The sequence below is a fragment of the Sinocyclocheilus rhinocerous genome, unplaced genomic scaffold (genome assembly GCF_001515625.1).
Source record: "Sinocyclocheilus rhinocerous isolate Xijiao unplaced genomic scaffold, SAMN03320098_v1.1 scaffold196, whole genome shotgun sequence".
NCBI lineage: Eukaryota > Metazoa > Chordata > Actinopteri > Cypriniformes > Cyprinidae > Sinocyclocheilus > Sinocyclocheilus rhinocerous.
In genome coordinates, this window is record NW_015633546.1 from 453,656 (window position 1) to 467,372 (window position 13,717).

Genomic DNA, 13,717 nt, shown 5'->3' on the forward strand with positions numbered 1-13,717 from the left:
ACCCCCCTCAAACACAACAGCCCCCCCCCCTCCGCTTCTGCATCCTGCCCCCACTGTCCTCTTTTTTTGAAAACTAAAATATGGTCACCCTAGTATACATCAAATTAAAGGTGATATGTCAGAGAATTAACTTGTAGAGACAAATATAACTAAGCCATTCATGGGTCAATTCCAACGAAAAGTGTAAACAATGTGGCTCTGTGTCACTATCAAAACACTGCTCTGATTGTTTGAGCATCAGGATGAGCCTGACAGAACAACATTGTCTCATTCAATGGCGTGATAATTAGAAATGTTTCTTAAGCAACAAATCAGCATATTAGAATGATTTACGAAGGATCATGTTACAGTGAGCACCTTTTCTATCATCTAATGATTATTAATTAACACTTAAATCTTTAGCAGATCTGAAAATGAATACTTTATATTATAACGCTGTGATGTCTAAATTCCCTTGGATCATTTAAAAAAAAAAACGGATGTTAGGCTACGTTTACACTAGTGCGTTTTCATTTTAAAACGCACAACTTCTGCTATGGTTGCGACTGTCGTTTACACTATGTATAGGTAGAGTCCCCATTCGACCGCTCCAAGCACGTAGAAGCGTCCTCCATCTAAATAATAAGGCATCTACCAATACATATCTATGGTTGTACATGCATTAATGGTCATGTGACATGCGTTTTCGGTTGTGTAGTGTGGACGATTGTTTCTAAAACGCAGTGAAAACACCAACGTAGACGAGGATCGTTTTCATTCTAAAACGCCGTTTTAAAACGAAAACGCACTAGTGTAAACAGGACCTTAGCTTTTAGTGTTTTATGCTTTCGAATTTTTATATTCTATTAAAAGTGATATTAATACCTTTAAAAATAATTAAAATTCAATAAAATGCATAGACCTATTGTGATTCCTACAGCTTTTTTGGTGAAATCAATATGTTGATAAAGGCTTGTTAACATTTCAAATAAATTTTTCCTACCCAACAGATTTGTCGAAAAAGTACTTCCTCTCCTGCTGTCGTTTCTCTAGGTCTGAAATGGACGATACAGGGCCATAGTCCTCTATGCCATCGAAGCTGTTGTTCTGCTTGTTGTAGATGTCTGATGTGATCTGGAAGACTGTTTCATTGGGGTAGCAGAAGCCGAGAAGAGCCCAATCACCCCTACAAAAGCAACACAGTCAATAATCACATCAGGCATGAGCAATTACTAAGGCAAAATTTAATGGTTATATAGTTTAGCAACTAATGTTCTGTTTCAGATATGGGGGGGGGATCACATTCCTCCTTTTTAACTTACTGGTCAAAATTAATCAGTGACAGGACTGTTTCTCTGGGTGCAGGTCCATTCCAGTGCACCGTATAGCTCTTGCCCATCATCAGTACAGGTTGGTACTGCTGAGAAGGAGCTGTCTGGCTTCTGATGCCTCTGAGAACCATGGGCTTATCAGGGTATTCATCTCTACTGATAGACAGGCTCAGATTAGATGCGCCCTGCGACTGTATATACACCTATTGAGAACATAAGTAACACTGTTTAAAAAGTAAAAAAACAGTTAAGAAGATATACAATACTATACAAATTTTTTTTTTTCAATAGAATTAATACTCTAATTCAGCAAGGAAGCATTCAATTGTTAAAAAAAAATAAGAGTAAAGACTAAAAAACACAATCTATTTACAATACTAATCTATATGCTGTTCTTTTGAACTTTCTATTCATCAAAAGAAAATGTATCAAGGTTTCCACAAAATTATGAAGCAGCAAACCTGTTTTCAAAAGCAATATTAATAAATATTTCTTGAGCAGCAAATCAGCATATTAGAATAAATTCGGAAGGATCATGTGACACTAAAGACTGGAGTAATGGCTGCTGAAAATTCAGGTTTGGTTATAAATTACATTTAAAAAAATTTTTTAAAAGAAAGCAGTTATTTTAAATTGTAAAAACATTTCACAATAAAACTTTTTTACTATATTTGTCATTACATAAATGCATTCTTGTTGAGGCTTCTATCAAAAGCATAAAAAAATGTATAGACCACAGCTTTTTAACAGTGGTGTACTTGCATATTAACATGACATGAAAATGCAAAAGGAGAATGAGACACCTATTTCTTTACCTGAGAGTACTTGCCACTGCACACAACCCCATTCCAATGAGGAACATCCACACATTGTGGGTGGCGGATCAAGACAATACTAATCTATATGCTGTTCTTTTTAACTTTCTATTCATCAAAAGAAAATGTATCAAGGTTTCCACAAAATTATGAAGCAGCAAACCTGTTTTCAAAAGCAGCAAATCAGCATATTAGCATAAATTCGGAAGGATCATGTGACACTAAAGACTGGAGTAATGGCTGCTGAAATTCAGGTTTGGTTATAAATTACATTTAAAAAAATTTTTTAAAAGAAAGCAGTTATTTTAAATTGTAAAAACATTTCACAATAAAACTTTTTTACTATATTTGTCATTACATAAATGCATTCTTGTTGAGGCTTCTATCAAAAGCATAAAAAAATGTATAGACCACAGCTTTTGAACAGTGGTGTACTTGCATATTAACATGACATGAAAATGCAAAAGGAGAATGAGACACCTATTTCTTTACCTGAGAGTACTTGCCACTGCACACAACCCCATTCCAATGAGGAACATCCACACATTGTGGGTGGCGGATCAAGAAGTTGTCAGCCCTTGCCACATACGTATCTGTGTAACTGCTGATTGAACCATCCAAGTCATGAAAGATGGAATTTTTATCACCGTCCAGATCATTCTGTTCAAACCACTCGCCTGGTCGGCCAAAAAATGCTCTTAGAGTCACCTGGATGATTAAAAGAGGATCACTAGTCATGAGAAATGTTAACAAAAACAACCGGACAGACGTAGAATTAATGTGGTACCATTTAGACACAAGTGAAGCAAAATATAACCACATTTAAAGATCTTTTCAAGGGCTCTTTTTAACATATGCTAAATACCAGCTGCCAGAACAGGGTCTTATTATTTAATTACTCAGCACCAGAGCAGATGGTGATCAATCAACAGAGAACAACCAGATGTGTCATCTCTCTCACTGAGAAACAAGCAATAAGTACAAGCATTAGTAACACTTAAGATAAATAACCGTTATTACAGACTAGACAGACTGGGTGGTGTTATCTGGGAGATCTGGGTTTCTAAAGAAATGGTCTCTATGACCTTTTAGTAATGCAATTACGTTCAGGTTGCCCCAGGGGGCCAGTCCCTGTAATTAGTCTATAGTTGACTCTGGAAAAAAAACAAAAAAAACTAATTGTCATAAAAAATAATTATAGGTAAAATGTCAAAAACTTTTTTTTAGGAAACACAGCTTCGATTCTGTCCATTTTCTGAGTACATTTATTCTCTTTCTTACCCTGTAATCTCTATATTTATAAATAAAAAAAATGCAAAAAATAATTAAAATAAAATAAAAATGGCTAATTTGTTTTTGAAATACAACATTTAAAAAATTATCAACAGTGTTTTTTTAGTACCACCAAGTTATTAATATTTTGAATTAGTATTTATTTTTATATTTTCCATTTTAATTTTAATTTCAGTCAAAGTTGTATATAGTTCTTATTCATTTTATTTCTTTTTTTATGTATTTTACTTTAATCAAGTAACATTTATTTAATTTTTTTTATGGTTTTATTTGATTTAATGGTAATAAACCTGGTTAACACACTAACTTGGGCAGTCCCAAAATCACATAACTAAAATCAAAATAAAATCATTTAATAAATAAACAGAAACTATAAGCACTGAAAATATATAGAGTGAAAACTAAATGGCAATGGTTGCTACAGGGGAAATTAAATTATATATAAAAAATTAAAATTCTAAAATAAAATTAGTGAGTAATAAACGTGACTGAAATAATGTACTCAAATAAAATAAAAATAAACAAAAATGTTACAAAAAATTTGAAACAATGTTCAGTTTTTATTCTGTAGTACTGAATATCTTATCACAGAAGCAGTTAAACTGAGTAGCTTGTATGTTTGTGGGTTAGGTGGGTTAGCAGTCACAGTATAGTAGTGTCAGTGAGCATTTGAACAGTGTCCAGGTCCTAAATGTGTATGTGCACTCACACTAGGCTGGAAGGCGAGAGACGACAGGTTATTTCTGGGTGTCAGCTGCCAGATGTTTTTCAAGCTGAATCCCACAGCCATGGTGAAGCGCTCGGTCGTGGGACTGAAGGCACGAAATGTGCTGTCTAAGAGTCTCATTGGACCATCATTTATCTGAAAACCTCGGATAGGAAACGTCCTGACAAGAACAGAGCAAACAGTATTCCAATTAAAAGAATTTGTATTTCACTAAACCAGACAAAAATGTATTAATACAAATCTCCCTTTATTTCTTCTCTCCCGTACTTGTTTCTTGGTAGAGTTCTCATCTTTCCGTCTACTCCACCAATTCCCCAGTATTTATTTTGCCCTCCGTTGGTGCCACGATTTCTGCTCTCACCAACAAACAGAGACTGGGAGACCTCCTGACTGGAGCCCTCATCTTTAGGGTAGCTGCCATCACTGCAGTGAGAAACAGTTTCATTAACTGCTTGCCTTAGGTGGTTGATGTAAAACACTAGCCCAGACACATTCACATACTTGCACACACTTGCCAATCAGACTGTGACTGTTTTAGCAGAATAAAAACAAAAATGTTCCTTTAAATTACTATGCCTGCCGCCAGCCACACATACAGCAAGAACATTTCCTCATATAGACATGTACTCACATACAAACACTATGATTGTCAATTTAACATGTTTAATGCTATTCACATATGCGATTAATTAGATCATAAAGTAGCTGATTGGCAGCTCTAACAAACAGAAAAATGACACGGTACCTTGCAAATGACAGTCCAACACCATTGTCTGCAAATCTATCAGGAAAAGAAGATTGCTATATTTTATTGATTCAATGAGCTTCTCTGAAGTTTTGAGCTTTTAAACATGTCTACAATTAAGAGGTTTTGACCCCTACCCTGAGTTTCGTATGACTATGTCACCTCCGCGGATCCAGGCCCCCAGATCGTTGTTTTTAAAGGAGATGAGAGTGTCGATGAGTGCGGCCACCCGTGGCCTGCTTGGATCAGAGTTCTCATGAGGCCTGAACCTGAGAAAGAAATGTCACCAATGAGAAATGCAATCTTTCCTTTAGAGGGAAAATGTAAGTGCTGATTGCCCAAGCAATTGTGTTAAAGGAATAGTTCACCCCAAAATGAAAATTCTGTCATCATTTATTCACCCTCATGTCGTTCCAAACCTGTATGAGCTTCTTTCTTATGTTGAACACAGCAGAAGATATTTTGAAGAATTTTGAAGAGCCAAACAGTTGCTTATCCCCATTGACTTCCATAGTAGGGAACGAAATACTATGAAAGTCAATGGGGACCATCAACTTTTTGATTACAAGCATTCTTCAAAATATCTGCTTTTGTGTTGAACATAAGAAAGAAACGCATACAGGTTTGGAACGACATGAGGGTGAGTAATATTTGGGTGAACCATCCCTTTAATGCTAGAATTGTGAGGTGATTTCTACATGTTTGTTAGTTTGCTCCTGTAATTAGGGTTGTGATGGCGAGGAAATTTTCCCACCGGTTAATCGACGTGTCACACTGCATTGAGCGTTTAGTTAAATGTGTCTGTCCTCTAACTGAACTAGGCTAAATGATTTTTGTTTCTATAAAAAAAAATCAAAACAACGGTGGGGGGTGGTGCCGCGGTAGGCAAATGACGTAACCGGTGTTGCGGCTTAACACCGGATGTTAGTTCGTTTGAGTTTCCCTCTTTTCTTAACTTTCAAATGGCTTGTAAAAGTGCTGTGCGCATTTTACTTTCACTTTCGAATTCACTTTCAATTGAATTGCCGCAATTTGGCGTCAAGCAATTGTTCGTTTGAGTTTTCCCTGTTTTCCTCGGATGTCTTGGCTTTCAAATAGCTTGAAAAAGTGCCGTGCGCGTTTTACTTTCACTTTCAAATTAGCGGCAATTCGGCGTTGATTCAATTCAAGCAACAACGTCAAACTCATAACTTTTATTAACAAAACGAATAAAAAATACACATATAGGCCTATGCCTAAAAAAATAACAAATTACTTAGGTATATAAAAGGTATATAAAACTGAGCTTAACACCGGTATAACCAAAAACACCGTCTATCGCAACAAGCCTACCTGTAATATGAAAATATATATATATATATATTTTTTTTTAAATTTAAGCATTCACAGTATTAGTGTTTATTATACTCCTTTTAATGTATGCTGATTTATATTAAAGTTGGCCTTAAATGATATATAGATCTTATTGTGAACTATTCATCTATGTATATCTTTAAATTAAAATATCATAACCGGATCTTCCAGTGAAAACTACAGTCTACAGAAATAATCTGTCACTACTTTGTTTTATCATGACTATAAATAAAGAACCACCACTGAAAACAATGGGAAATATATTTTAAAAGCTGTGATAATTAAGATTATGCAATTAAATTATAATGTAAATAAAAGAAAATCTTAACAAAAAAAAAAATTATATTAAATACAAATAAAAAGTAAATAAAATGTCCAGACACATTAAATGGAAATCAGAAATTTTGGGGAATTTGACAATTGGCACAATGCCAAAATTATGTTTTGCTGTCAAATGTGACCTTTTTGTGAGATTCACCCACAAATTTTACACAAAAACATTTAACACAGAATACAGTCACAATATCTGAAATAAACAAGGGGAAACATACACCTACTGCATATATACTGTATATATATACACTCTGACATACTGTATATTTATAGTGTGGTGTGTGGCTTAAGAAGAGAACTCCAGATATACTGAATCCCCCTGACTAGTACAGAAACTCTATCTGGGCAGATGTGTTTTCTTTATAAGCTGAATCAACTGACCCTGGACACAAAGAAATGCTCACCATGTTCACTCACCTAGCGCTGTTGTCCAAACAGAGGTATTCACGTGGGTCTGTTGCGGTGGCCTTGGTGCTCTTGACTTTTCTATCGATAAAGAGGCCAGCCTGACACAGGATGAAAGAAGCAATCACTCTTCACTTTGAAATTGTATGTTCAGTGTCTGGTATCATTCGAGTAATACAGCGCCAGTGAAAGCGTAGTCTGTAGTTTCTCTGCACCTGGACAGTCACGATTCACGACACTAAGCTCACAACTCGAGCAGGCCAACATAAACAAGTGGATAACAGAGAACTATTGTATAGGGAAATGTATGTGGTAGCACCGCGTCACACAAGCACATTGTGCGGGACTTTGAACACGGAGGCATTTCAGAGAAAGAACGAAGATGCCTTGTGTATGTGCAATAAAAACCTGAACTCGTAATTGATTGCATGAGTCTTTCCTGAAGCCACATTTAATAAAACGTTACAAATCCCAAATGATTTATGAACTGCACTTTTATGAGTCACAGGGAGCTGGGTATTAAATGACGACGGAGAAATAGCATTAGCATTGATCTTGTGTGATAAATCACCGGAAGATAATTTACAAAAAAAAGACTCAGAATGCATTTATAAATCATAAAGTCTAATTATCCTGAAGCATTGTTATTTTTATTTGAAGGTTTGTTTTGCCCACTGGTTTGTGAATTTGGCATTAGAGTCATAGATGATGAATTTGATTACCTTAAAGTTGGAATGAACACGGTTGTTAAAGAAGATTCCCAGAGGCGTGAGCTCAGCTTTCGTCTCTGGAATCAGTCCATGAGAATCACCTGTAGAAGAATTGTGGAAAGCGTACCAAATTCCTGCATCCTGAGAGAAAAAAAAACAAGGGAAAATTCATGTACCAGGTATTTTCATAAATATGGTACATCTCCTCAACATTTTCTGAAGGTACAAATGCCCTATTTTGTACTTGTGGAAAGTGTGGTGAATAATATTTATTCTGGAGTCCTGATTTCTATCTCAGGATTGAGACTTTCTTAGCCTGGTCTGCTGAAAGCATGACTTCATGAGAAGTTTTCTTTTAATAAAAAGGGTGGAGGGTACATCCTTTTATATACAAAACCTCAAACAAACAAAAAGAAGCACGACAATACCACCAGACCGAAGAGATTTATATTGGCAAATACATCTTTAATAAAGGATTGGAATGAGGAGATGCTATCTGTGATTACATAACCGCCTTGATGTTCTCATCAAAATCAGAGCTGTGGGCATTATTTCAAAGAGCACAAATTCAATCAGAGAAAAATCACAGAATACTCGGTCTATGATAATATACTGTGAAAATGTTGCAAACAAACATTTACTCACTGTTCATTACAGATCATAGTGAAAATGATTCATTTGGCTATATCAAGGATTGTGCATACCTGTGATCCAGCTGCTGAGTTACTGATCAAATGATTATTGGGGTGTGCGATCCAAAATGTAGATACTGCCCTAGAATACACAGGTCAGACAGGGTCATGTAAATGTGTGATCTTAAAATACATTAAAGCATGTATATATGTATGTACATAACACATCACAGTCAATATTACTCATATTGCACTTTGCAGTATTTTATTGCATTTAATGTTTGGTTAGCCTGGATTGCAGGTGATTAGTGAAGACGACACAGGGTTTTTTTATTCTGAAATACAGCATGGGAAAATAATCTTGCAAACAAAAACTTAAGTAAAACTTAAAAATACTAATAAATATTTTTGTTAAATAATTAAATACTGAAAAACTGAAACTAAACTCAAATAAATTGGCATAACATATCTTATATTTTATCTTTCTTTTTTATTTTACCCAAAACAAAATAAAAATAGCCATAAATTAATTTTAGTCTTTAGTCTTAAATATAGTTTATAAAATATATAAAATATGTTGGGCAGCACTAACGTTCTAAAACTACAATAAAATGAAATAATAAACAAAAAGTAGAAAATTATTTAGGTAAAAAACAAAAATAAAACCAACAAAGATCCAGTAAAACTTATTTAAATTTATTTACTTATAAAAAAATTAAAAAAGCAAGAGAACCTGAATTTAAAACAAAAACTGTAATAACCCTGGCACAAAAGTGCAACTGTTTACTAATCTGACCAGCAGCATTACCTGACTGTTTGATCAGATCTACAACTCTGAAACATATTCTATCATCTATCTTCATCCTGAACATCTAAAGCCCTATACACAACCACACACACGCTCCCAAAACATTTGTTATCCTTTTGAAAACAGCACCTCCTCAGCTATCCTCCGCCTGGGACGCTGGGTGTTTTATTGCCCGGATAAGAGAAAAAGACTATGGCTGAGTCTCAGGAAATGAGAGCTCTGTTCTTTCTCCTGTTATTTGACCAAACAATACAGCAGGTCACACTGTCAAGGTCAGTTACCCAGAGCAGAACAAGCATCAGGAGACTTTCAGATAACAGAATGCACAATTTCAAGCTGAGAGGCTTCAAGCATTTTGAATACTGGCCTCAGTTTAAGTTACAGGTCTATCCAGCAATATTAAATAAATATGTGAGAGTTTATGGTATCTTACTTGCACTCGTTAGCAGGAGAGGGTACATATCCTTTGTGTACCCTGTCTGTAATTTCTGTGCACATGCTATCGTTGCGGTCAGTAGGGAGAATGGTCCCTGGCCTGGTCAACAAGCCAAGGTTATGGAAAAATATGTTCCTTTGTTCAATCCCGTCCTCCAGGAAAAAACAATGTCCCAGCGTAACATAGCCAACCGTGTCCCTAACCTATAATAAAAGGAAGACATCATGGTAAATCAAAATGAAAAGATCAATGTAAAGAAGTACATTATTATAAGGATGTATACATTTCTCTCACCAGCAGACCGTTAGTGGCATGTATGCCAACGCATCGGGAGAAGGAGTGATGGATGGAGAGGGAGTTTAGATATGCTGGGGCTCTGTACCCCCCGCGCTGGTCCACATCTCCACACCTATGAAAGTTCACAGGGTATCTGCCCTTCTCCTGCTGCTGACCCATGTGTTTCAGCTCCACCTGAGACAAGTGGACCGACGAGAAGTTCCCCAAAATCTAAACAATATCAAAAAACAGGAGATCAAAAACACAACCAATAAATAATGGCAAACAAATAATATCGATTATCTATCTATCATCTATCTATCTATCTATTTATCTATCTATCTATCGTTTAATTATACAAAACTGTTAAAAATATTAATTATAATCATAAATATAACATATAATCAAATATAATGAAACAAATGTATATAAAATATATTTTTATAAAATTATACAAATAATTCTGACATTTTCTCCACTAACACACTCTATATTAACACAGCCCTGGACTTGCCAGAAACAGCAAAGACGGCTGCATAATATATGGTTGGTCATTTACATAATGTAAACATTGACCCGTCAACTAGCCTACTAGTAAAAAACGAGTAAGTCGTATAAGCGCTACTTGTGTTGTGGTTTTTCATTCTGCTGCCAAAAATAACACACAAACTTAAGATTATGCTTTCAGTTCCTTCCATTCAAAAAAAGAGCTGTACTCAATTATCTGGTGCAAGCCCCAACATACAACAGCCTGTGATTTCTCCACATGACAGCACGAGACAGCTTAGTGTTAAATAAACACACAACCACACACACACAGAATTTCAAACAGACCTTGATGTGTCCCCCGAAGGTGTCGTAGCTGAAGTACTGGCACCAATTCTTTCCGTAGCAGGAGTTTTCCATTTCTCCATGAATGAGGATATTCCTTGAGAGGAGAGCCACCTCTGCACGCATGTCCACACCGTCCAGTATCTCTCCCACATGGGTGAACTGAGGCTTTCCTGAGAAATTCCAACACATAAACACACACCATAAAGCTCAATGACTAATGATGAGAGATTTACCTTAAATAATGAAACCAACTCCAATAAAACAAAATACAATTTCTGTTTAAATATTTTTATCATTTAATTTGATTGAATTAAGAAGACGAATTAGGAAGAACTGGAAAAAATGAGTGGATAAACTTAAAAATACAAGTTAAAAAAATAAATAAATAATGGATCCAGGAAGGAAAGCAACCTGTCCACACATTCAGACTGCCCTTTACGCACACCCAGAGTGCACACAGTATCCTTCCGGAGGGAAAATGCCTGGCAAAAGCTTTGCCAACAGGACACAATGCACACGGTGACATTTAAACTACATCCTTTTAATAAAGGCCATATATTGAAGACATTTGCAATTCTCCAAGGAATTAACATATGTGCTGGGAATAATGAATATATGTTAATATATACACATTACACCCCAGAAACTATTTGGATACTTAATAATGCAAGAAAGTTTTAGCATTATACTACAATATCAACTCAATGGACATTTATTTTAAAGATATAAAATACCATTCAAAAGTTTGGGGTCAGTAAGTTTTTTTGGAAAGAAATTAAGGCTTTTATTCAGAAAGGATGCATTAAATTGATCATAAGTGACAGTAAAGACATTTAAAATGCTACAAAAGATTTCTATTATTAGGAAATCCTGGAAAAAAACAACATTTACAGTATCCACAAAAATAACATTCAGACATTTGTATGACTTAAAGGGATCGTTTACCCAAAAATGAACATTCCGTCATTAATTGCTCACCCTCATGTCATTCCAAACCTGTAAAACCTTTGTTCATCTTCGGAACACAAATTAAGATATTTTTGATGAAATCCGAGAGCTTTCTGACTCTCCATAGACAGCAACACAACTTCCACATTCAAGGCACAGAAAGGTAGTAAGGACATTGTTAAAATAGTCCATGTGACATCAGTGGTTCAACCGTAATGTTATGAAGCTACGAGAATACTTTTTGTGCGCAAAGAAAACAAAAATAATGACTTTATTCAACAATTTCTTCTCCTCCGTGTCAGTCTTCAACGCACATTCACAAGCGTACCATGATGCATGTGTGTGCATTCCTCTGCTTAACACATTCCTCTGCACACAAAAAGTATTCTCGTAGCTTCATAACATTACGGTTGAACCACTGATGTCACATGGACTATTGTATTGATGTCCTTACTAACTTTCTGGGTCTTGAGAGTGGTAGTTCTGTTGCTGTCTATGGAGGGTCAGAAAGATCTCGGATTTCATCAAAAATATCTTTGTGTTCTGAAGATAAACTAAGGTCTTACGGGTTTGGAATGACATGAGGGTGAGTAATTAATGACAGAATTTTCATTTTTGGGTGAACTAACCCTTTAAGTGTCTAAATTCCTATACTCAATAAAGACCAGCTGGGACATTAGCACTGGAAAGCAATTACTGAAAATGTTTTTAACAGGGTGGAGCACATGATGGTGGAATTATCTATATAGCCTCGGCTGGCCTCTGGTCAGAAATGACAGTTTGTTTATGTGATTCTGGTAAACAGTCCTCACCCTTTTCCTGTCTCAAACTCAGTGACACTGTCATTACTTGAGCTCGGCTGTATACAAATTCACAGCAAGATTCAGGACAGATACACTGTATCACCACAAGAAACCGGAGGAAATGCATGCTGTTTACTTCACCTTGAATTCGAACCTGTTTCCTGTTACAGTGGGGACACGGGAGCAGGGTGAATTCCTCTGCCTGATGCATGGAGTAATCAGTGCTGGCCACCACAATCCGATCGCCCGGTTTCCAGCTGCTAACCTCATCCATCAGGTTCAGAACCACTTTATCCACTGCATCCACCTGGAAGCCTGTTGTAGGGTAACCTTTAAGGTAGAACAAAAACCAGTGTAGGTTTTAAAAGGGTTTTCTTTTAATACATTCTTGTTCAATATTGTAGATTTTACTCTATGCTGTCAAAGACATACCATTTTTCCACTCGCTGTAAGCAGTAACAGTGAAACCAACACCATCCACAGTGACAAACTCTCGGCGAGCCAGCGCCTTGCCACCTGTGTCATGGTTCTCGTGTTCTCGTACATCTTCCGTGCAAGAACCATTTCCTCCACCAATTACTGAAACCAAGGCCCATGCCTGCCTAAAATAGAGATGGAAGATGGAGAGAAAAGCTATTTAAAAAGCCAGTAATGGACAAACACATGCAAGAGAAAACGTGATGCAGATTTGGAGGAATGGTGTATTTTTAGCATATAAACTGGCTAAAATCAATCACTTCAATGACTACAACATTTAAATTCCAAATTAGGATAAATGGCTTCTCCATTAAGACTTGTCAATGCAATTCCATGTGGAAGTGATGTTCAGTTATTGCACATAATTTAATGGAAGAGCAGCCAAAACTCTTGGGTGAAAAAGCCAAACACTGTCAAGGATGAATGAGAATGGCTAATTGAATCCTTCCTTCCTATTATTTTTCTAGTCAGCCCATTAGAAGAGCAGTTGTCACTCAACTAAAGGCAATTGAATTTCTGTCATTGGGCTATGATGATAATATAAACCAAAATGTGGGAATTGTTTGAAGAAAGTCATTGCTTTTATGAAAGAACACTGTCTGAATATTCACAATGTTCAAGGGTTCGAAAAATTTTCATTTACTTATCCTCAATGTCATTACTGTATGATTCAATTTAAAGAGACAGTTGACCGAAAAATGAAAATTCTGTCATCATTTACACCCTCTTGTCGTTCCAAACCAGAATTACTTTATTTCTTCTGCAAAGCACAAATGAATGTATTCTGACATATGTCTTGGTCACTTCTGAGC

The 13,717-nt window shown here is 36.0% G+C and overlaps 1 protein-coding gene across 1 annotated transcript in view; it reads right to left on the reverse strand.

Moving 5' to 3' along the window:
• cemip2 (cell migration inducing hyaluronidase 2) overlaps window positions 1-13,717 on the reverse strand; it is a 31,355-nt gene that overhangs the window by 5,908 nt on the left and 11,730 nt on the right. Inside the window, exons 5-19 of the mRNA XM_016558068.1 lie at window positions 12,861-13,030; window positions 12,570-12,758; window positions 10,678-10,847; window positions 9,862-10,074; window positions 9,565-9,770; window positions 8,396-8,465; window positions 7,704-7,832; window positions 6,994-7,082; window positions 5,028-5,159; window positions 4,891-4,926; window positions 4,413-4,568; window positions 4,128-4,305; window positions 2,618-2,833; window positions 1,302-1,513; window positions 983-1,165 (exon numbers count right to left, since the gene is read on the reverse strand). Of these exons, the coding sequence (XP_016413554.1) occupies window positions 983-1,165; window positions 1,302-1,513; window positions 2,618-2,833; window positions 4,128-4,305; window positions 4,413-4,568; window positions 4,891-4,926; window positions 5,028-5,159; window positions 6,994-7,082; window positions 7,704-7,832; window positions 8,396-8,465; window positions 9,565-9,770; window positions 9,862-10,074; window positions 10,678-10,847; window positions 12,570-12,758; window positions 12,861-13,030 (2,349 nt within the window). The remainder of the gene's footprint in view (window positions 1-982; window positions 1,166-1,301; window positions 1,514-2,617; window positions 2,834-4,127; window positions 4,306-4,412; window positions 4,569-4,890; window positions 4,927-5,027; window positions 5,160-6,993; window positions 7,083-7,703; window positions 7,833-8,395; window positions 8,466-9,564; window positions 9,771-9,861; window positions 10,075-10,677; window positions 10,848-12,569; window positions 12,759-12,860; window positions 13,031-13,717) is intronic.